The 25,521-nt window shown below is 34.9% G+C and overlaps 1 protein-coding gene and 1 long non-coding RNA gene across 2 annotated transcripts; one reads left to right on the top strand and one right to left on the bottom strand.

Moving 5' to 3' along the window:
* The first annotated feature begins 1,929 nt into the window (after positions 1–1,929).
* Positions 1,930–24,478, top strand: LOC101320062 (UDP-glucuronosyltransferase 2A3-like). Its single transcript, XM_019927986.3, is given in 6 exon segments — positions 1,930–2,616; positions 2,618–2,657; positions 15,696–15,847; positions 18,340–18,427; positions 18,895–19,114; positions 23,567–24,478. Coding segments are annotated over 6 exon segments (1,467 nt in total). The 3' UTR covers positions 23,847–24,478.
* Positions 19,791–22,956, bottom strand: LOC141278793 (uncharacterized). Its single transcript, XR_012332022.1, has 4 exons — positions 22,599–22,956; positions 21,761–21,955; positions 20,876–21,058; positions 19,791–20,222 (listed from the first exon to the last, which is right to left on the bottom strand). It is a non-coding gene; the product is annotated as an uncharacterized lncRNA (long non-coding RNA).
* Positions 24,479–25,521: the final 1,043 nt, after the last annotated feature.

Raw genomic sequence — 25,521 nt, 5'->3', positions numbered from 1 at the left:
TCAATATATCTCTTTCAAACTATTGAAATCAGTATAATTTTGTAACTGAATATAACCCTTGATATAACTATGCCACACATCTTAGAACACAAATACATTAATATTATCTTTTACTTCTAAGTGATACTTTTCAACCTGCTAAATAGACTCTTAAAGACTTAGCTAACTCATAATTCCATCATTCCCTTCCTCCACTAAGCAACCTCCTTCATGGGCTTTGCCCTTCCTCAATTCATCTCTACCTTATATGATCCATCTCCCTTATACTTGCAGAATAAGTATTAGTTAACTGGTTAACTTAGTTTCTCCAATAATCTGTGAGATCATTTTGAATTAGAACTGTATCTTACTTGTCTCTTTATGCCCTGCAAATAATATAGAATCTGGTATATAATAAGTGCTAAAAATTGCTTGTTGAAGGTATGAAATATCAAGAATTTGGAGAAGAATTGGAATTGGATTGAAATATGGATGGATGACTAGACATAAAATCTGTACTTCTAAATTTTACCCCTCTCTTGGATTCACAGACATGTCCAGTCTTTAACTTACACACTGCAGGTCAAAAATTCTTCTGATAGCCACTCTTCCTTTAGTGTTTCATGATTTTGCTAGTGTCATTATCACACTCTGGTTGCTCAAAGTATAAACCAAGCACTTCCTTGTTAACTACTGGTCACCTTTCACTTCCTGTCAGTCATTAAGACTTTCATTCTATGCTCTCCATTCACAAATCAATATTATATTCTCCCTGATACTCTCATCAAATCTTGCTTTCTTAATATTTAATTTTTAACCAGTTACATATTCTTTTTTCTCTACAACTCAAATCCTATTTAGAGGTCAGAATAGTTTTATTAAAGGATATATATGATCATTTTCTGAACCTGATTCGAAAATTTGAGTAGACATATTTTTATGGAGATTAAAACTGAACCCAGGGGCTTCCCTGGTGGCGCAGTGGTTGAGAGTCCACCTGCCAATGCAGGGGACACGGGCTTGTGCCCCGGTCCGGGAGAATCCCACATGCCGCGGAGCGGCTGGGCCCGTGGGCCGTGGCCACTGAGCCTGCGCGTCCGGAGCCTGTGCTCCACAACGGGAGAAGCCATAACGGTGAGAGGCCCGCGTACTGCAAAAAAAAAAAAAAACTGAACCCAGAGTATAGCATTCAAGGCTCTCCAAAGTGTCTTATTTTAACTAATATTTTCCTTTTCTGCACAGTTCTTTTGTGATAGCCTCTGCTCCATACATACTGAACTAATAACTGTATACTTAAATGACCATGACTTACATATTCATCTTTTTCTCCTGCTCTTCTACTCACCTTCAGAACCCTTCTCCTGTAATCTTTGCTTCTGGGCTCAGCTGAAATGTCCCCTCCATCTTGAAGCTGTGTCTGATTTTCTTCACATTACAGTGACAGCATTTTCTGAGGCCCTGAAACTCTGTACCTTTGAACAGTATTTAGTATATTCCTCCTATATTATGTGATGTATGTGTTTTATCCACATACTAGCATGTGACCAACCTTATGACAAGACCTACATTTTATGTTTACCCAAATTATTAATCATCATGTTCCAAAAGATACACCATATTATTTACTAGACTTACTTAAATGGCTTCTTCTGTCACATTTTAAAATTTTCATTTAAAAATATCTTTTCTATTTTAACATATTTAAAACAAACTCCTAGAATGTGGCAATCATTTCCTCCAAAATATATAAATATTTCATACCTCCTCCTGAACAAATTTCATATAGTACTGTGCACAGTTAAAAACACTGGCAAAGTTCTCTGAATGTAAGTGCCATTTCCTAACTCTAGAAATTAATTTTTAACTTGATCTATGTCTAAATTGCCATTTCATTTCTGTGCCCAGCAAATATTCAACCTCTGTAGAGAAGTGAGTGAGGCAGCTGCTGTCATGGTGTCTGAGAAATGGGTTTCAGCAATTCTACTGCTGCAGCTCAGCTTCACTGGCTGTGGATTCTGTGAGACGGTCCTGGTGTGGCCCTGTGACATGAGTCATTGGCTCAATCTAAAGGTTATTTTGGAGAAACTCACAAAAAGGTGCTACGAAGTAACTGTGTTGGTGTCTCCACAAAATCTCGTCACTGATCACAACAAGCCTTCCACACTGAACTTTGAGGTGGTCCCTGTGCCACAGGACAGAAAGACTGCTGAAAATACACTAAATGACTTTTCAGACCTGTCTGTTAACGTCATGCCATCATTGTCACCCTAACAATCAGCAAAACAACTGCAAGAATTTTTTCTTCAAATAAGTAGACACTTAACACTTCTGTGTGAGAGTGTTGTCTACAACCAGTCAATCATGAAGAAGCTCCAGGAAACTAACTAGAATGTTATGATTATAGACCCTGTGATGCCCTGTGGAGAGCTGATTGCTGAGTTTCTGGGAGTCCCTTTTGTGTACACGCTAAGGCTCTCCTTGGGTAGCACAAGGGAGGAATACTGTGGGAAACTTCCAGCTCCGCCTTCCTATGTGCCTGTTGCCATGGTAGGACTAACAGACAAAATGACATTTCCAGAAAGGGTAAAAAAATTAATGCTTTCCATTTTCTTTGACTTCTGGCTCCAACAATATGACTGACACTCAGCTTTGGGACCAGTTTTACAGTAAAGTATTAGGTAAGAGACTCTGCTTTTCATTCTAAAGTAGTTATCAGAAGAAGCTAAGGAGGTTTAAGAAAAGTCTAGGAAGATGAAAGGAATATATTTTTAAAACTTTCACTTCCACATAAAATTCCACAACTGATAGCAATGAACTGTTATTCAATAAATAATTGGGAAGGGGAGGCAAGAAATATCTTGCTATAGTTACTCTTTCTTTCCAGTCATCTATTTTGTAGGATACTTCAATACTTAAAAGATTGTTACCAAAACAAAATGAAATATAAAACATGCTATTAAATGTCAATCCAGTGGAAGATGTATTTTTGTCAGATGCAGTATATCACAAATAGGTCTAGTACACTGAGTTTTCATAAAGGAGGACGTTTGACTTCTTATTGGTAAAGAGAGTGTAATGTTTGTTGAAAGAGGAAGATAATCTTCTTGCCTGGTTTCAGTAATAAACTGAAACCTAAGCTATATTAACAATGGGATTAAATTTGTTATTTAACTTTCTTTGAATTTTGCTCTACAAATTTAGAATATCATAGACTATTAGATTGAAAATTTATACCATTCTCCTGTTGGACCAGAGTACCTTCTATTCCTATCTCTCTCATAAATTTGGGATGAAACTTCAGTAAGTCCTATGTGAACTGCTTCATCATAGCTGGTCATACTGAAAAGTTTCCTAGTATGTTTTATGTTTCTTGGAGGAGCATAATACAGAAACCTGGAAAATTAAATAGAAACTTAAAAGAGTTTACAGCTTGAGGTGTTAAAAACAGCATATTTTTCACTTCACTAGTTACATACGTTCTATTTTTAATCACTTGCCTTTTCTAATAAAGAATGGTTTTGCTTTACAATTTTCACATATCTAGCTCTTATCTGATCCCATCAGCTGAGGCTGGCTTTCACTTCAAATATTTTTTTTTTTACTGAAGTATAGTTGATTTACAATGTTGTGTTAATTTCTGCTGTATAGAAAAGTTATTCAGTTATATATATGTATACATTCTTTTTTATATTCTTTTTCCATTATGGTTTATTTCAGGATATTGAATATAGTTCTCGTGCTATACAGTAGGACCTTGTTGTTTATCCATTCTATATATAATAGTGCATCTGTTAACCCAGAATTCCCACTTTATCCCTTCCCCCACCTCCCTTCCCCCTTGGCAACCACAAGTCTGTTCTCTATATCTGTGAATCTGTTTCCGTTTCATAGATAGGCTCATATGTGTCATATTTTAGATTCCACATATAAGTGATATCATATGGTACTTGTCTTTCTCTTTCTGACTTACTTAGGATGATAATCTCTAGTTCCAGCCATGTTGCTGCAAATGGCATTATTTCATTCCTTTTTATGGCTGAGTAATATTCCATTGTATATATATACTACATCTTCTTTATCCATTCATCTGTCGATGGACATTTAGGTTGTTTCCATATCTTGGCTATTGTGAATAGTGCTGCTATGAACATTGGGATTCATGTATCTTTTTGAATTACGGTTTTCTCTGGATATATGCCCAGGAGTGGGATTGCTGGACCATATGGTTCTAATTTTCATTTTTTGACGAACCTTCATACTGTTTTCCATAGTGGCTACACCAACTTACATTGCCACCAACAGTGTAGGAGGGTTCCCTTTTCTCCACACCCTCTCCAGCATTTGTTATCACTCCAAATATTTTTGAGAGTCATGAAGAAATATGAACTAACAAACAAAAGATCATACTGGGTATTATAAATATTAACTAATTTAACTTCCTTAATGTAGTAGTTTTCTAGGGATGCTATAACTAAATCTAAAAGACTAGATGGCATAAAAAAACAGAAGTCTATTTTCTCACAGTTCTGGAAGCTAGAAGTCCAAGACCAAGGTGTTGTCAAGGCTGGTTTCCCTTGAGGCCTGTCTCTCTGGCTTGTAGATGGTCACCTTCTTGCTATGTCCTCTCATGGTCTTTCCTCTGTATATGTAAATTCATAGTGTCTCTTCCTCTTCTTGTAAGGTGATCTGTCATGTTAGATTAGGGCCCCACTCTTATAACCTCATTTAATTTTAATTACCTCTTTAAAGGACCTATCTTCAAATATAGTCAGATTTCAATATATTAATGTTAGAGGAACATAGTTCAGTCCATAACACTGATTTTTAATATACACATTGTTTCACAGAAATAATAGTCAAAATAACCCACTTTAAAAATCCTTAGATTTACACACGATTTTGAATTTACACTGAATTGATTTCACAGTAAATAATTTAACAACTGATAAGAACTTCCTGGGTATAGGCAGTGTGTGGATTTAAGGTAAATAAGACTAGGGCCTTGGCCTCAATACTTCCCTCACAAATAAACACAAAACACAGAATTAGAAAAATACTCTGATTATTAGAGATGCTGCCCTAGTTCTAATCAATAACTTTCTAGGACATTTGTCATATTACATAAATAGAGGAAAGGTATAGGATTCTGTATGTATACATATTATGAAACAAATATAGTCCTTAGGATCAATGGCAAATTTTTAACTCTAACATCTTTAATAGGTTTTTCTTTTACTGTAAGTACTGTTATTGATTTTCATTGCTGTACTCTCATGTTCTTTATTAAGCAATTCTGAATGCACTATGAGTATAATTTCATTCCTGATGTCATGATAAAAATAACTAATACAAATTGCTAAAAAATTTGAATGGAACAAAAGTATATATAATGAGTGATAATTAGCTTCATGTTTCTCCTACATAAGCACTATTAACTTTTCTTGTTTTTACATCAAGATATTGTCTATGTATTATTAAACATAAATATACATTTTTTTCTTTCTTTTACCAGTAAGAATAATGAGTAAATATTCATGTTTACCTACTTTTTCACTTAATATATATTTGACATCTTTCCACACAACATTTTAAAATCTACATTATCCTTTATATTGATTTAGTAATATTCATATGAATGGGTATAACAAATCATTGAACTGGTCTAGTGTGAAAGCTATACTTCGATTGTTCCAGCTCTGGTGTTACAAAAAAACATATATATATTGCCCTAAACTTTGGTACTTATATCTCTGCCACAATGTCCTCTAAAATTTTTGAAACATTTAACCTTTATCTTCAGACCTTTTCTTAGGTGGCCAGCAATTATTCCATTTTCTTATGGGCTGTTTATTCTATTGATCTCTAACTGGTCTGGAATTTTAGGGAATCTAAAGCCTTTCTTTCTATGATATGCATTACAAACATCTTTTTAAGCTCATCAATTGACTTAGGAATTTTAAACCAATTTACATCAACATAAAAATATTTTTATATAGTTTAAAAGATTACACATGAAGTTTCAGATTTTAGAAAATATCATACCAATAAAAAGTGAAAAAATGTAAGTATACAGTTGATGTAAATAATAAAATAAACTTCTGTGTGCCATACAAGCAAGTTAAGAAATAGATAGTCGTCAGTTTCTTAGAAACATGCTTCTTCCAGTAAAAACCACAAGTCTGATTTTGGCGAACATTTTCTTGGAAATTTGATGTTTACCATTATATGTGATTTCCTCAACACTCTATTGTTTAGTTTATTTAAATATTATACAAATACAAGCATAGATGGGCTACTTATGCTCAATACTCTTTTTTTTTTTTTTTTTTTTTTTGCAGTACGCGGACCACTCACTGTTGTGGCCTCTCCCGCTGCGGAGCACAGGCTCCGGATGTGCAGGCTCAGCGGCCATGGCTCACAGGCCTAGCTTCTCCGCAGCATGTGGGATCTTTCCCGACCGGGGCACGAACCCGTGTCCCCTGCACCGGCAGGCGGACTCTCAACCACTGCGCCACCAGGGAAGCCCATGCTCAATACTCTTAAAGATGCAATCATGTTTTTTTTTTTAAGCTCTATAGATAGTGTTCTGTTGTGTGACTACATCATGACATTTTGTGGGTGGACAACTATCTATTTACAATTTTGTTTTATATAATGCTGCTATTATGAACATTTTTGTATATGTCCTCTGTTGTAATAACAGAGCAATAGTATCAATAGGATGTAAATTGTATATATATATATATATATATATATAATATATTTCCCCTACTAGGTAATTTCAGACTTTTCTCAAAAAATTATACTCCAACCAAGACTATACAAAATTTTACCTTAACCAACACAGCATTTTAGTCCTCACAGTACCACATCCTTACTTAGCATATGATTGAATGATTTTTATTAACAGTCATCAGCAACTGTCGCCATGTTCTAATTTTATAATTCCTCAAAATAATGATTTTTTTTTAAGTTTGGTCAATATGGTAGGTCTGAAATTGCATCTTAGGTTTTATTTAGATTTCTATTACTAAGATTAAGTAACTTTTCATATTTTATGGGCCGTTTTTATTTCTTTTTCAGTGAATATCTTTCTCATGTCTTTTGCCCATTTTTTCTAATGGGTTTGCTTGTGCTTTCATTATGGATTCAATAAATTCCTTGTATACTCTATATAAGCCTTTGTTAGTTTCATGTATTGCAAACATCTTCTTGGCAGTTTATAATGTGCTTCTCATTGTCCTAAATATCATATGAAGACCTTCAGGTTTTAAACTTAATGGAGTCAAATTAATTAACCATTTTCTTTATGCACTTGAGGAAATCCTTTCTTACTCTGAAAGCATAAAGATTGTCTTTTGTATTGTCTCCAAAGAAGCTATGGTCTTGCTTTGCTTTTGAAGATTTTAATCTACTTACTTAATTTATTTTTGTGTATTTTGTAGGTTGGACTCGATTTCTTTTCTTTTCACCTTCCTTCCTTTGCTGTTCCTCCTTCTTCCTTCTTTCATGCCTCCTTCCCTCTCTTCTTCTCTCCTCTCCTTTCTTTCTTCTTACCCTTGCCCAGGGATAAGGAGTTGTACCATTACTATTTATTCAAGACTTCTTCTTTTCCCTAGTTAACTACAATGTTTGCTTTATCATTCAGAAATTTCACTACTTAAGTGGTTTTTCTTCTATTCATTATCTTTCTTTCTTGTACTTGTTCTTTTTTGTAGCTTTATTAAGACATAATTGACATATAACATTGTGTAAGTTTAAAGTGCACAACATGATGACTTGATACACACAGAAGTATAGCGAAATGTTCACTACAGTAATGTTAGTTAGCACATCCATCACCCCACCTATTTACTATTTTTGTGGTGAGAACATTTAACGTCTACTCTCTTAGCAGCTTTCAAGTATATAGTACAGTATTGTTAACCATAGTCATCATACTGAATATTAGATCCCCAGAACTTATTCAACTTATAACTGAAAGTTCGTACCCTTTGACCAACATCTCCCTAAGCCTCCTCCGCCCATCCCTGAAAATCACCAATCCACTCCCCATTTCTTTGAATTTGGCCTTTTTTTTTTTTAAGATTCCACATTTCAGTGAGATCATATAGTATTTGTTTTTCTCTGTCTGACTTATTTCACTTAGAATGTTTCATTCATTTTGTCACAAATGTCAAGATTTTCTTCTTTTTCATGGCTGAATAATATTCCATTATGTATATGTGTGTGTGTGTGTGTACCACATCCTCTACCCACCCATCAAAAATTAGACTTATGGACTGTGGCTGGGAGGAGCTGGAACTAAGTGTATGGCCATTTCAGTATCTCTGAGAGCACAGACAGGAGTGTCTCCTACTGGGTCCCTGTGTGGCAGATCTGCTAATGGACTGTAGCTGTGATGGAGTTGCAGCTAAGTAGGGAACTCTTCAGGATCTCTGGGGACACAGCCTTGAGTGTATTTTGCTGGGTCTGTAAGTTAGCAGGATTTTTCACAGACTGTGGCTAGAAGGGGCTAGAGCCAAGTTAGGGCCCTTTCAGAATCTCCAGGTTGTAGGTCAAAGTGCCTCCCTCTGGGACCCTGAACCCTCAGGACAGCAGGCAGACTGTGGCTGTGAGCAAGCTGGAGTTAAGTATAGGAGCCTTTCAGGATCTCCTGGGGTGCAGACAGGAGTGCCTCCTGCCTGGCTGCTGTGCCAGCAAGGCTACTTGAGGACTGTGGCTGGGAGGGGCTGCAGCCCAGTTACAGGGTCTTTTCAGAATCTACAGTCTGACCAAGTTTAGCAAACTTGCTTCCAGGGATCCCATAGGTGCTCGAGCCAGTTCATGGGCCACTTCAGGGCCCACAGCTGAGACTGAAGTTTGTGTGTTTATTACTCGACATGCAGGTGGGCATGATTCTTCTTGGGTTCCTTGGCATATGGTGTTGGTGACAGAACCAAAGAGAAACAGGCTGTAGCTGAGTTCTCAGGGGTACAGAGCTTTTTTCCACGTCTGCAACCAGGATCACACTCTATGGGTCAGTCATCTGATTGCAAACTTGCCTTCTCAAAAGGTCTTTTTCTGTCTTGTACTGCACCCGGATTTCACAGTCTCCTATCTGTATCCTGAATCTCCAAAAAAGGTACATTTGTCTGTGGATAAATGCCAAATCATTGTTGTTGAGGGGTAGGAGGATACATGAGAGACATCTTATTTGGTCATCCTGCTCAAAATACCTAGAAGGGTAATACCCTATCCCCTTTTATCTCTTCTAGAGCACCTTGGTTATCCTTAGCTCTTTGCTCTTCTATTGTAGATTTTTTAAATTAAATGTAAAATTCTACAGAAATTATCAAGTTTCATGAACCTTGGGATTTTGAGATTTTAATAAGAATTACAAGGAATCTGTAGATTGATTTGGAGAGAATGGACATCTATATGAATTTTGATTTTCCTATCAATGCACATGATAGCTCTATTTATTTTTCTACAATTTTTTTTATTGGAGTATAATTGCTTTACAATGGTGTGTTAGTTTCTGCTTTATAACAAAGTGAATCAGTTATACATATACATATGTTCCCATATCTCTTCCCTCTTGCGTCTCCTTCCCTCCCACCCTCCCTATCCCACCCCTCCAGGAGGTCACAAAGCACCAAGCTGATCTTCCTGTGCTATGCAGCTGCTTCCCACTAGCTATCTACCTTACGTTTGGTAGTGTATATATGTCCATGCCTCTCTCTCGCTTTGTCACAGCTTACCCTTCCCCTTCCCCATATCCTCAAGTCCATTCTTTAGCAGATCTGTGTCTTTATTCCTGTCTTACCCCTAGGTTCTTCATGACATACAATGGGTTTTAATAAGACTTTACAATTCTAATCAGACATAGTTTACACAACTCTTATACAATTATTCAACAATTAGAAGTTGAAGTATATATTTTACTTATATTTTCTTTTATTCATACACACAAATTTCAGTTGCCATTTCACAATATTTTGTATCCACTGAAATTATCAAACTCTATTCTAATAATGTATCTGTATATTCTTTTGGAATATACAGAGAGTTTCAGCTTATCTGAACACTCAAGAGCAGAGACTCAGGATTGGAAATCACCACAGGAACCAGTCCCTGGGTAGGAACACCTAAACTATAATTGGTGAATTGCTGGAGGTTCAGTGTGGACAAATCTGAGGGTTAAAAAATCCAGTGGGACTCAATCATAAGGGAGTCCCCACAATATTGTGAGATTTACTTCCAGGAGCTCAACCAATTTTCCATAGTAAATATCAAAGAAAAATCCCTTACTTCCAGTTAGGGGAGGGGAAAAGGAATCATTTTGAAAGAAGCTAGAGCACTCTGTTCTTCCTAAAAAGGTCTGTCCTCAGGGTAAACTAGTTAACCAGTACACAATGTGTTGGGGTATTATCAGAGCCTAACTGACCTGCAGAAGAAAAATACCCAACTCCAGGTCCCTCTAGACTACCACATGGAAAAGGGATATACCCAACTCTAGACCATCCTGCCCCAAGTAAAGTGGGAGAAAAAATTGAGAAAGAGTTGTGACGAGTCCAGAGGCATAGACTCAGTAAAATACTGAGACCAATCTTAGGGCTGTAGACTGCCTCTCTCCCCACAGTTCATGACCACATTTAAAAGGCCTATTTACAATAGTTTATTTTACCCAGTACATCATGACTGGCTATGAAGAAAAAATTACAAGGCATACCAAAAGGCAAAAACACATTTTGAATAGTCAGAACAATCATCACCAGAGATGGCAAGAATGTTGTAATTTTCAAAACAAGGACCTGAAACAATTATGATTAATATGCTAAAGGCTCTAAATAGAAAAAGTGGACAACATGTAAAAACAGATGAACTGTGTAAGCAGTGAGAGGCAAATCCTAAGAAAAACCAAAACAGGAGAGATAAAAAAATTGTAACAAAAATGAATTCAAAGATGAAATTATACTAATTCTTTATAGTCATTTTTAGAGGATAAAAGCTGAGGGAATAAGTTCTAACTCATTTTATGAGGATAGCATTACCTAAATGTCAAAACCAGACAAAGACATTACAAGGGAAGAAAGCCACAGATCAATATTTCTCATAAACATAGAGTCAGAAGTCCTCAACAAAATGTTAGAAAATTCTGCTCTGTGAAATAAAATGTCAAGAGAATGAAAAGACAAGGCACAGACTGGGAGAAAATATTTGCAAAAGACAGGTCTGATAAAGAACTGTTATCCAAAATGTTTTTTAAAAACACTTAAAACTCCACAAGAAGAAATCATGAAACCTGATTAAAAAGTAGACCAAAGACCATAACAGATACTGCACAAAGGAGATATATAGTTGGCAAATAAGCATATAAAAAGATGCTCCATGTCATTTGTTTTGAGGGAAATGCAAATTAAAATAATAATGAGATACCACTTCACATCTATTAAAATGGCCAAAATGCAAAACACTGACAACACCAAAAGCTGGAAAGTTGTGGAACAGGAAATCTCCTTATTGCTAGTGGGAATGTAAAGTGGTACAGCCACTTGGGAAACACTTAGGCGGTTTCTTATAAAAGTAAACATACTCTTACCATACTACCACACTCCTTGGTATTTAACTAAAGGAGTTAAAAACATGTTTACACGAAAATGTGCACGTGGATATTTATAGAAGTTTTATTCGTAATTGGCAAAACTTGGAAGCAATCACATTGCCCTTCAGTTGGTGAATGAATAAACTTGGAAGCAACCAAGTTGCAGATCCAAACAAAGGAATATTATTCAGCTCTAAAAAATGAGTTATTGAGCCACAAATAGACATGGAACAATGGAAGAACCTTAAGTCCCTATTATTAAGGAAAAAATCCAATCTGAAAAGTTTACCTACTGTACGATTCAAACTCTGACATTCTGGGAAAGGTAAAACTGTGGAGACCATAAAAAAAAAAAATCAATGGTTGCTAGGGGGTTAGATGGGGATGGGGGATTTATAGGCAGAACATGAAAGAATATTGGGGTAGTGAAAATACTCTGTATGATACCATAATGATTGATCATGTCTTTATTATTTGTCCAAAACCACAGAATTTATAATACTAGGAGTTAATTATAATGTAAACAACAGACTTTGGATGATTATAATGTTTCAGTGTGGGTTCATCAATTGCAACAAACGTACGATTCTCTTGGGGGATGTTGATACTGAAGGAGTCTATGCATGTGTGAAGACAAGGGTACACGGGAGATATTTCCACTTTCCCCTCAGTTTTGCTGTGACCCAAAAATTGCTCTAAAAAAGTAAAGTATTAATTTTTTAAAAGTGATACAGAAATTATGCATATTAGTTTTCTCACATGCCTTTGAAAGGAATGAATAAGCTAAAGAGCCTAGAAAAGTTATTTCTAGGTTGATATCTGCGGCTTGCCTAACTTACCACCGAGAGATTGGTAACTGTCCTCTGCTCGATTCCCTCCATCCAACTCACCTACATTAAGGCTTGTGCCATACATTCAGGCTACCTCTAAGAATTCTTTGAAACTGAAAGGCATCTCAGTAAACTCACCATGTAGGATTACAGTAATAGATTCAAACAATGGTAATTCAAATTTAATGGCCATTTATCAATTATTTATATAATTTTCCACTGTGTTCATAACTCATTTTGTGTAATAATATAACTATAGGAAAAAGATTGGTGGTAAAGTTTAATTCCATATTTTTGTTTTGCAAGTCCTCAGCATAACATTTAGAATGTCTTATGAAAGTATTTAACAACTTTTGCATACTTTTGCTCAGTTTTGTTCTCACATTTGATTGGCTTTGTATTTCATACTGCGCATAACTGTTTCAAATATAGAAGCTTAGTGAATACTTTAAGCTAGGTCTTTCTTAAAATGTGGTCTACATGTTTACACAATAATTTCACCTAAGTACTTAGCAATCAAGGCAGGATGTCACACGCATGGAACAAGACATCTAAAGAACAATAACATATTGGTGGGAAAATGTGAGACAGTGTTCTCATCCAGTCTCTGGCAATTTCAAGCTGAGTGTCCTTGGAAATTGCTTCTTTATTATCAAATTAAATCATTGCCTATATAACTTCAGACATATATCCAAGCATTACAAAGTAGTAATGATTCTAAAAGGAGGCTATCCAACCTGCAGTATACATGATCACCAATTCTGAATAGAATCCTTAAAAAAGGAACATTCTCATCTGAATTTTTCTTTACTTGGATGCAAAACACGTTTTCTGTGTATACGAATGATTGACTTGGTAATTTGCAAATACTCGTTCTTCTCCACAGTGTCAATAACAGAGCTATGCTGCTGGATGTCTTCAGTTTGCTACACCAAATCTATTTTCAAAATCATAGGGGTCTTTTGTGAATGATATTACTTTTTTTTTTTTACTTTACTTTAATATTTAAGCAGAGAATGAAGTCTGCCATGTGACATGTTAAAAATATCATTGTGTCCATAGTATAGATATTGGATTGAAGAACAGGAAGCTAGAGCCTTGGAAATCATTAAGAAGACTGCTGTAGTCTTCCTAACAAGCATGATAGAGTTATGAATAGGGACATTTACTATGATCATTTGAGTGATAAAGATGCTTTCGTGAGTCTTGGGCAGACTCTTACTGACAGGCTTTGGTCAGTAAGAAGAAGTTAAGTGTTGATGGAAGACATGGAATCAGACAGGGCCTCTTGGAGAGCAATGAGATTTACTGAGCCAGGAAACAGTTAGTTGAAAAAGCTTTTTTGAGATAGCAATGATGAGTTCAAATTCACTTTAAGAAGTCTAAGGAGTTTTCAGGTGGAGATTTCTAGAAGTCATCTGTTAATACAAGGTTTAGTCTCAGCAGAGAGCATTAGAAATAAATTGGGAGTCATCAACATAAAGTAGAAATCATAAAACTGAGAAACCCAAATGCTGAATTGGTTCTTTATGACCATGATATCAGGGGTTTTTTTGGAGTAAAAGAGAAAATCATACACCCATATTCCAATGTTATTAAAGAATAAATATGGACTGCCAGAAATATTAGAAGCAAATAATATTGAGAAACAAAGGAAAATAATAGGTAAATACAGTAAGAATATTGTATTTAACTATCTTTATCAATAGGCAGTGAAGAGACAGATATTCATTTGCTTGGGTTGTGGGTAAACAAACATAATCTCTGTAGAAGATAGCAGGTTAAACGGTGCTCCCAGGTGAGTTCTTGATTTCTGTTTAGGGTAAGATGAATATTGAAGTTTAAAACTTTACTTCAGGATTCTGAATATGCTTTTCACACCAACTAAGGTATAGCTGAAGACAAGCTCTATTGAGTGTTATTACTGGAGATAGTAAACCAATATCTAAAATAAATAAAGGTACAGAAAGAGATAAGACATATCCCATGGCTCATTAGGTAATACCTTGCCACACTATTATGTTTATCCTTCCAACCCCACTTTTCACATGCAGACAATTTCACAAAAATGACTCAGACATGTTTCACAAGGTCACAAGGTAGAAAAATTATTCCATCCCAAACCCAATTATTAATATAGATATTTGGGCAATACCAATCTTGGCTTATATCTCTGATGAAAGAATTATGCCAGTCACCGGATACACAGAATAGAAAAGAAATGAGAGTTAAATCAAGAATCCAAATCAAACAGGTAAGTGTGTAAATCTTAATATACCTGTGTGTATATGTGCCTGCATATGTGCTTGTGTGTGTGTAATGTTTCTTTATTCAATCATTATCTGTTTAGGGAGTTGAATCAAAATGGTAAAATACCAATTCCTGGGACATCAGATATTCTCTTAACATTAACTAAGTAAAACTAGCAGTCTAATTTCATTTATGGCATTGTCCTTCCCATTGTAATTTTACTAGCCTTAAACTGAGAAACATAGTGATTGCAGGGTGACCACATATAGTTACAAAGAGATGACATATCTCTAGAGGGTGACATTTACATAGATTATGTGAAACACCCCAATCCCAGACTTTGCTATGCCTAGTTTGCACAACTGTAAGTGATGATCAAGAGAATTTTATTTGCAGAGAATCTGTGCTAAGCCTCAAATTTTGGGCATGCAGTTAGTGTCACACTCTTGTGGGAAAGCAGAGAAACACTGTCTCATAAGTGTTATCATGATTGTAGCAGGAATTTAACTGCATTATCATCTTTTCAAATGTATTACTATATATACCATTTCTTAAAAAATATTTTTTAGCCCTATTAATCAGGGAAATAATAAACATGAGAAAAATATTCTGAACGCCTAACAGGAAGTTAGATCAAGTTATTCATAATTTATTGGATGTAAACTGGCATGCTAAAAATTTTCAAAGCCTCATTCAGAACCCTTCTTTGGTCTTCCTTCCAAGGAATATTTTTACAAGTTTGCCACCAGCTCTGTTGGTTCATAAAATTAAGCCTTGGGAGTAATAGTTCCATGTACCATGAGAACATCGGCCTCTTATCGCCTATTCATTTTGTATAATGGTTTGGTTCCATGGCTTTATGTGTAATCACTCATTATATATTTAAGCCATAGTTTTCAGAAATACATTTCCTCTTAAAGAGACTAGATGGTTCTATGTGGCAGAAGACAGAATCAGTCTAACAATGTCCCTGACACTTCTCTTGAGTCTGCCTATTTAGAAATGTAGGAGAGCCTTTTTCCCCCTGTGATCCTGCACTTGTGTAAGAGAAAGAATTTTATCTCTGCAGGAAATGGAAGAATTTGTCCAAAGTTCAGGCGAAGATGGTATTGTGGTGTTTTCTCTGGGGTCAATGGTCAAAATCCTCACAGAAGAAAAAGCCAATCTCATTGCCTCAGCCCTTGCCCAGATTCCACAGAAGGTTAGTACAAACTCCAGTCATGGTGGGCAGCTGCTCTGCCAACTGGAGAGAGTGTGTGGCTAATAGTACTCTTTCTAGGTGAAAGTTGTAACTCATCATACACTGAGAAGAACTGGCACCACCTTTAAGTAAAAATGTCTCAAAACATTAAAATGTATGTGGGGGACATTTTACCATTTGCCTACTGAGCCTTCGCATTACTATGAAAATACATCTTTTCATGAAGTCACTTATTTTCAATGAAATAGAGATGAAAATGTTAAGATTCTAATAACTTTTTACTCTTTGAAACCTTATGACTTGCACTGACTCTTCCCAAAAGTTCTAAAGTGTGTTAGCTTCAAGGTCCAGGAAAAGAGAGATTACACATAGAGTAGGGTAGAATCATGTTCAAGAATATACTTTATATTGCTAGGCTTTATTAGGATTCAATTAAAGTATAGTTGGTTTAGAAATAGAAGCCTAATCTATCTAAGATAAATTTCCTACAGTTAAAACAATTAAAGATCCTAGTGTTATTGTCAAACAGTATGTATTTTCTAATTTATGACATTCAATTAACTTTAATTTTGTTAATTCTAGATTTCTACTCTTTATATACTTCCATTCACAAAACACCCTGTCTCTTTATATTTTTATATTAAACTAAATAAAACTCTATAATTGTAAGTGTACTATTTAGGCCTGTTAAAACTCTGGATTTTTATTTTTAAACTTTTCTGATAAAGAGTTTGCCACCTATTAGTATTTAATCTGAAAATTGTCATACAGAAAAGAAAGAAAAAAGAAAGAAAAAAATTATGTGACAAAAGGTTAGCATCCTAACAAGATACTTCATTAAATAATAGAGTATAAACAAATCCTCTATCTCATTCCCCCTCAAAAACAAAAAAAGGGAAAAAGAGAGAAAAAGAGAGAGAGAAAGGAAGGAAGGCAGGCAGGAAGGAAGAAAGAAAGAAAGAAAAACAAAGGGAGGAAGGAAGGGAGGGAGGGCAGAAAGGCAACAAATCATCCAAAAAGCAGCCAAAAAAATTTTAAAGCTAATTATATTTTTGGAAAACATTACATTTGAAACTTAAGAACTAGGATGGCCTCATGACAAAGTTACGTAGTATTCATGTTCGTTTTAATGCTTTTTAACCCTCATATTCTGCCTAAACTAGTCCTATTTATTTTCTATTTCTTCACTCACAATCTCACTTCCAAAAGCTTTTAAGTGATAATAGTATATTTAATAGACTATTAGTATAAGCCCTTTCAAAAAAGGTAAAGGCAAGCAGTTTTACCTTATCTCTCAATGTTTGCAAACTACCTCTTTTGTATGTTCCTCTCAACTATCACGTAAAGGAGGATGGGCTGAGAAAGGGCGGGTTTGTGCACCACCTGCCGGCCATTCAGGGCAGAACAGGATGCTTAGAACTCAGAATTTGGAGGACATGTGCACCCCTCACACCGGCCTGGCTGGGATGTTAAGTCATTCAATATGTCAATGTCCCAGACTCTTTGCTGATGACACTGGTGATGTTCTGCTCCAGTCATGCCTGGTTTTCTGCCTGGGACGTGCCTCACTCCTTGGAGCCATAGCCTGGGGAACAAGAGAGTCAGCCTTTTATGCTACCTGAAAAAAAAAACCCTCTCTTCTGTCCCTAGAAAAGAGCTTCTGGTTTCCACCATCAGATTCTCCACTGGATCTTCAGCCTGTTAGGCACAGAGGACTGAATCTCTGCTTAGAATAAAATCTTCCTTGATAAACTACTATGCAACCTAGATCAGTTTCACAAATAACTGAAACAGAAGATGAAAGTGAAAAGCGTTTGAACTTGTCTCCATTTGGGAATTAAGGCCCAGAGTTGATTCCAAGAAAGCAGGAGCTATTTGAAGCATGTGGAATACAACTGTCATGCCTTGGAGCATGTCAGGGAGGGAAGCAAACTGCACTTTTCTCTCATTTATCAATTCCTCTCAAAATACAAAGAAATAAGGAAGAACATTATGCTCATGACCCTCTCTATTCAATTATATTTTTATGCAAGAAAAGTAATTTGCACTCAGCTATAAAATATCTGAAAACAAAATAATGGTTATAGATTTAAACATGATATATTATATCTTGAATATCCAACAAATTATTTAGAACACAATCTATGTTTCTTAAATTAATAAAACTTACAAATTATCATTTTTATCCTTTCAGAACATCAAGTGGTATTTGCTGTTTTCAGATTTTAGTATACTTTTTCTTGAAAAACTTTCTTCGCAATATTCTTTTGTTTATGACTTAAAGTTAACTGCTGTAACAGATATACATGAACATCAGTTGTTTGAACTTTTTATGAACTTCTGTATACTTCATGTAATACCTCAACACAGGCTTTCAAATAGTCAAAAAAAAAAAACTAAGATGGACTATATGATTTATAAATAACTCTATGGCCTTAAAATGCCTTAATTTTGTGTTTTTACTTACAAAATTAAAGCACTGTCTTCCACAGGTTTTATGGAGATACAAAGGAAAGAAACCGGCCACGTTAGGAGCCCATACTCGGCTCTATGATTGGATACCACAGAATGATCTTCTTGGTAAGACCAAGAAAAAAAAGCTGTACAGTTGGATGATGGGCAAGTAGCTGCTTAACAGCAAGTAAATTCAATAAACATTTTAAATATTTAAATTTCCACATTTTACTTGCAGTTTTAAAGCAGATATAATTAAAGAATGGACCATTAATTTTATAGATTGATGCTTACTCTGGCTCATAAAAGAGAATCTTCAGTTAAGACTCTCACCGCTCTCCAAGTTTCGATTTCAGTTCTGATATGGCCTCCTCAGTAAGTCTTTCTAGACAATGCAGAGGAAGTTAATTCCACCTTTTTCGGGGATCATGATTATCTGAGATAGCAATTCCCCATGTTCTTGGCTTTTGTAGAAAACACTGCCTTCTTCATTGAGTTATCCAATAGTTTTTTCCCCATCTCTCCCTGAAATTCTATTAATGTATTATGTATCATGAAATCCTCACCTGCTTCTCATCCAATCCCCAAACTAGGTCATCCCAAAGCAAAAGGTTTTATCACTCATGGTGGAACCAATGGAATCTATGAAGCTATCTATCATGGGGTGCGTATGGTGGGAATTCCCATGTTTGCTGATCAGCTTGACAACATTGCTCACATGAAGGCCAAAGGAGCAGCTGTGGAGGTGAACATAAACACAATGACAAGTGCAGATTTACTCAATGCCTTGAGAACAGTCATTAATGAACCTTTGTAAGTACTACTACTTTTAAAGGCTTGTCATTAATTATGCTACCCATCATACTCAAAAATGTCCAATGTTTCATGCATTTCTAACTAGTGTATTTTCAAATAACAACTATAACATGACCATTTAAAAACCATTTTATTATTTCATTTCCCAAATTGCTGAAGTGATTGTCTGAGATGATAAAACAAACTAAGATTTCAAATATTATATTAATGTTTTTTCAAAATAAATAATGTTGGTGATTACATAAATTCTTAGATAATTTTCTGGATAATCTGCTTTTTTTATAAACAAATATATATGTTTATTTAAATATTATAACCATTCAGTAAGTACAAAAATGGAAGTGATAATTCACCCAATATTGATCATTCAAAAATAATCATTGTTAACACTTGGTGTATATAATTAATCAGTATATGCATATATACAGGGAGGAGTAGTTAGAGTAGTTAATAATTTTATAAATATCAATTGATACTATATATGCATTTTTAAACAAAATTTTAAATTTTATCTGATTTAGCTAAAGATAAAATAAATTTGTAAACTACATTTATAAACTATATGAACTTTAGATACAGATGATTATATCTTAATATTTTTCTCTGAAAGGTCTCACCAAGGTTAAGAATTAATATATGTATACATAGTGTTTATTTTTAACAATGTGTTTTAATTTTAGCCACTAATAGTTGAAATTGGAAGTTATTTCATCTCTAATATATATTACTTAAATTTTTAATTTGTCAATATTTATGGCACTTATTTTCCTCACAGTAATTTAATCTTTTCACATATTTTAAGAGAATCAATAATCACCATTGAATCAGAGATTCTACAAAATATTTTGAATTCATTCTTAACTGAATACTTCATATGGAATTTTCTTTCATCAAAGAGTCATGGACTCCCTGAAATCACAATTAACAATATTTGCTCATTGACTTGATGGGAGAATGACACCTATCTGAATATAACATACTTAGATCTCACTTTCTTTCCTTTTGAACTGTGCAGGGTTACTTATGATCTTCTGGCTTTAAATGCTGCTGTAGGGTTTTGAGGACTTTCTGATCAGTATTACTTTTTAAGAGTTTCTTGTTCAGCCTGGAAATAGATAGTATTTTTTAAATTCAGAAACTTAAACATGGCATATCCTTATCATTTGTTTTCTACATTTTCCTGGGATTATAGTGTATTCTTTTACCACTGTTAATCTAGGATGAAAATTATTCAATTTTCCTTTTCAGAAATTAATTTTTTTTGTTTATTAAAATGTCTTTTAATTCCATTTTTTATCTCTATTTCAGGGACATCAGATTTTAATATTCCCTATGTTAAAATATTTGAGTTTGTTTTCTTTCTCTATTATTTTCTAATTGTTCTAATCATTTTTTGCTTTCTTAATTTACTGAGATTCCTTCAAATAGTCCATAAATTAGTAAATTCACTTTTTCATGAACATTACTTACTGTTTGTAATTTTCTTATTAATCCCTTAAAGTGCTATTTTTAACAACTAATTTCAATAGCTCATCTTGTCTTTTGTTACCTCCTCTTGTTTCATAATCTGATCCTCGAGCTTTTGTTCATAACTCTCACATTCTTACTCTACTCAAACTTTCCTCTTCTTTTGAATTATGTATTATGCCTAATTACATTCTAAGTCTGTCATTTTTATGTTTTTTCCCCAGTATTGTGTAAGTTGCTGTCATGTGTTTCATCTTGCTTTCACTATTTGCTCCACACTTGTATAGATACCTTATTTTGAATGTTGTTTCCGGGCTTCCCTGGTGGCGCAGTGGTTGGGAGTCTGCCTGCCGATGCAGGGGACACAAGTTCGTACCCCGGTCCCACATGCCGCGGAGCGGCTGGGCCTGTGATCCATGGCCGCTGGGCCTGCGCGTCTGGAGCCTGTGCTCTGCAATGGGAGAGGCCCGTGTACTGCAAAAAAAAAAAAAAAATTTGTTTCCAGTTTATCTCAGACTCAATTATTTTTATGCAGAGGCAAAACTTGAAGGATAGTTGTAATATTCCATTCACATTACTGAAACCTGCAATTTAGGAGTTAGGAGAGAAGGTCAACATAAATGGAATTTTTTGCAGCTTTCTTTAGTGGAACTAGTCTATGAAAAACCATCTGTTAAAGCCCTAGCAGCAAGGTTTTCTAGACAAAGTGGTCAATGTATTCATTTCCAAAAGGGAAGACACTCAATATCTGCCTTGAACTCATCCTAAAAAGTCAGCCCTGGTGGTCCATTTTCCCCTTCCACTCACATTGCAATCAAAAGATTTTTGTTAAGATACATATATATTCAAATTATATATTTCAGAATATTATATATATCATCAGGATCTGGAAAGGGAGGTTAGGAGTTCAGCAAGGCTTACTATGATCTTTTGTTTCTCATAAATGATGATCTTGATGTCTAATCTATTAGGCTATTACCAAATTGTTAATTGCTGATAATTTGGTTCATTTTACTAAATATCAGAGTAGGTAAATTCTGTAATTTTTAAAAATTCTACTTCATTTTATAGAAGGCTTACTAAATTTTCTTGTTGATTTGAAAACTATTGATGTGAAAAAATTATACTCTTAGAATTTCCCAGGAAAATACCTGAAATTATTTATTTTAAAAATACCTTAACTGGGCTTTCCTGGTGGCGCAGTGGTTGGGGGTCCGCCTGCCGATGCAGGGGACGTGGGTTCGTGCCCCGGTCTGGGAGGATCCCACGTGCCGCGGAGCGGCTGGGCCCGTGAGCCATGGCCGCTGAGCCTGCGCGTCCGGAGCCTGTGCTCCGCAATGGGAGAGGCCACAACAGTGAGAGGCTCGGGTACTGAAAAAGAAAATAAACAAAAAAAAGAAACAAAAATAACAAACAAAAAAATACCTTAACTTTAACCCTAAACTTAATTCTAAGTCTGAAATTATCTGGGAACAAAAGTGTTTAGTGTAGAGTATATATATAATGTATTTGTATTCCATTTTCTTATTCCTTAAAGGAGTTAAGGAGCACGAAGTTTATATTTAAATACATAAACCATAGCAATTTCATAATATTTTAACATAACTGTCATAAAACAGTGTACAACAAATATTAAGTAATCATCTTAATGAGCATAGATTATCCTATCTCATTTGTAGGAAGGCTTACTGTATTTTTATTTGTATTCACATGTACAAGTGTATCTGTCAAGTATATGCATATTTCAAATTTTAAATCTCTATCTATAAATGGAGAAAACCTTGAATAAAAATATGATTTGAACAGATAGTCTCTTATCACCACTGTAGTTTGCCTAAAATGTATTAGGATGAAACTTGTGTAACTACTCTTCTAGTCCTACCTATATTTCAATCTGGTTGAAAGAGAGTATGAAAACAACGAAAAACAAAACAAACAAAACAACAAAACAAAAAGAGAGAGTATGACTATTCTTTCTCACTGTGCACAAAAAAAAAGAACACAAGTAAATTACCTCTTGCTGCTGGATGTTGTGTATCATGTTCACTGGTGAATGATGATTACATTTCTTCTTCTCTGATCCCAACAATGTCCAACTTGCACCAGGACATCTCTTCACATCTCTACTTTCTGTCATCTTCATGTCTGCAAGCTGGAACTTTTATCTCTAACACAAAACCAAAGGTAAACATACTAATTCTTGTCTCAGCCATCAAGAAATCTCCAGTGAATTCAGAACATGCCTTTTGAAGACATACCTATAACCATTGGTGTTTGAGAGACTATTAGAGTTGTTAACTATTGCTCTTGTGATGCCACATTGATTATGGGCTTTATGCTAGTGAGACATTTCTATTTACCTCAAAAACTCAAAACCCATGTCCTTGCCATTTCTAAAATTACCTTAGTATCTTCATCCAATCTTGACACTGCCAATTTATAGACACTGTCTTTTGCATCACAAAGGCACAGGTGTGTGCAATGGAGGCATTATCACAGTGTCGATCTCAGGCATTGCAAAAATGTCTCACTACTGTTGACTATCAGTTTCTATGTCTGTCATCATTAATTAGTCTGACATTAGAAGCCATGCTTATGGACTCTCTAATGGGTATTTTCTCTCAAAACAGGGTTATTCAGAGTCTTGGTCTGGAACAGTCCTGGAAACTATAATTCACACAATACCAAAATTCCTTTTTGGAAAAATGAGGCTATACATTTACAACTGATTTATTCCATCTTTTTTATATGTTTGCATTTTACCACACTCCATTAAGAATATATTTCTTCCACACCCCTCTTTCACAACTCTTAACATGCTATGTGACCAGCAAAGTTCATGTCACAGCAAGAATTAAAATGTTTTTCTCAACACACCTATGGATTTTGGCTTGCATAACACATATCATGTATTGTATGCTTACTTTTAATGAAAACAAAAGCTCTATAATTTCTATGTTTTTGTTTGTTTTTGCCTACCAGTTATAAAGAGAATGCTATGAGGTTATCACGGCTTCACCATGATCAGCCTGTAAAGCCCCTGGACCGAGCAGTCTTCTGGATCGAGTTTGTCATTCACCACAAAGGAGCCAAGCACCTGCGGCCAGCTGCCCACGACCTCACCTGGTTCCAGTACCACTCTTTGGATGTGATTGGGTTCTTGCTGGCCTGTGTGGCAACTGCTGTATTCTTGGTCACAAAATGTTGTTTGTTTTCTTGTCTAAAATTTGTTAAAACAGGAAAGAAGAAAAAGAGAGAATAGATCTTTCTAAGTTTGGTAAAGACTTGTATGGGCAATTCTGTTCATTCTAGCCACAATGGCCTTAATGAAAACATAACATCTTCATTCTGTTTTCAAAATTCCCATTCCTCTCTGCCTTAAGCTAGAGATAAAGTCTAGAATTCAACAATAGCATTAACTGGTGGGCATGTCCCCTTCTTCTTTTGTCTTTTCCCAGGTGGCTTTACCCTCTTCCTCAAACATTCCTGACAAAGGTTCACTAATAATTTTACGTTTATTCTATTAATAATATCAATTTTTCCTTTACTTTTAACCTTAAGTGATATGCTGACTGACAATATGCTGAATCCTGGGGAACACACAAAATGTAAGCCAAAGTTGATAGATGCAGGGACCACAGAGAGAAAAAATTCACAAGTTCCTCTAGAACATACAAATTAGGAAACCATCACAGGAGACTAGTATATCATAAGAGTAATGATTTCATTTGTCATAAAAATAAGTCTTTCTGTTTGCCCAGTGTTACTGGGGTCAGAGCACGAATTGATAATAATTGTGATGGCACATCACACCAGGGAAGGTCTACAAATTTCCATTAAACACATAGATAATCATACCCACATTTCTGCCTTTAGTCAGCAAGTATTCTTGTGTGCCCTTTAGTGCAAGAGACTGAGCACTGCCTTCAAACAAGAGATCGATTGAATCATTGATTTTTTTGTCAGAGACAGAGAATGTAAGCAATATTTTAAGGGGGAACAGATAATTTTTAGAAAAAAATAACAAATATAGGAAAATTTTAAAATAATTTTATGAAAATTTTAATTTACAGTACAATTGATAACCTTAAAGTTAAATGTCAATTCATTATATTTAAAAATCATTAAAGCTCATAATCTACAATTGCTATTTATAATCAAAAGTGTAGTTTTCTGTCAAAAACAAATATTTACCTGAAAGATACGATTATTATGCTATTTTTCAGTCTCTATCTCCTACAAATTTAAATTCATCAATAATTGTTATGCCAAGGATATAAGATGTTAGCAGACCTGTTTGACCAAAGATATGTTGTAGTAAACATGCATCAATGCAAAGCACTAAAGAGAAATGTTCATATTGGATTCAGCTTTGCATTAATTTAACAAATAAATTAAAGATTTTACTTTCTTTACCCATCATAAACTTAATGACATGTCTAATTAAAGTTTTAATTTCAGTATTTGATATATAATTGAAGAAATAAATGACATCTATCAGCTTACTGAATTTTTTGAAATTCTTATTTATTTTAATATGGTATATCGAAAATTACTTCCAATTTAAAAATAATTGTATCACCAGAACGTACAGGTATTTCCTCTAGAATATGTACATTACTGAAAATGCAAATAAATTCTAAAAATTTTTTTGTGAAGGCTGAAAATGTGTTTGTTAAATGTTTTCTTTCTAAAAGAGTGATTCATACGGATACGTTTTGACTTTTACAATTATGTTTCGAGAAGAGCTGTTTGTGTTTGTTCTATGCTCAATTTATTTTTGGTAATTAAAATGTAGCAAATAGCTGAGATCTAATGAGAGGTGGGCTGGCCATCCCTGGCCCTGAACACTGCCCAAGTGCAGGCACCCATTTGGTTTGACTTACTTCAACTCCATAGCTGCTGCTCACCTGATTTATCCTTTTCTGCCCTCATGT

Source organism: Tursiops truncatus, chromosome 5 (genome assembly GCF_011762595.2).
Source record: "Tursiops truncatus isolate mTurTru1 chromosome 5, mTurTru1.mat.Y, whole genome shotgun sequence".
Taxonomy (NCBI): domain Eukaryota; kingdom Metazoa; phylum Chordata; class Mammalia; order Artiodactyla; family Delphinidae; genus Tursiops; species Tursiops truncatus.
This window is presented reverse-complemented; position numbering and strand designations above follow the sequence as displayed.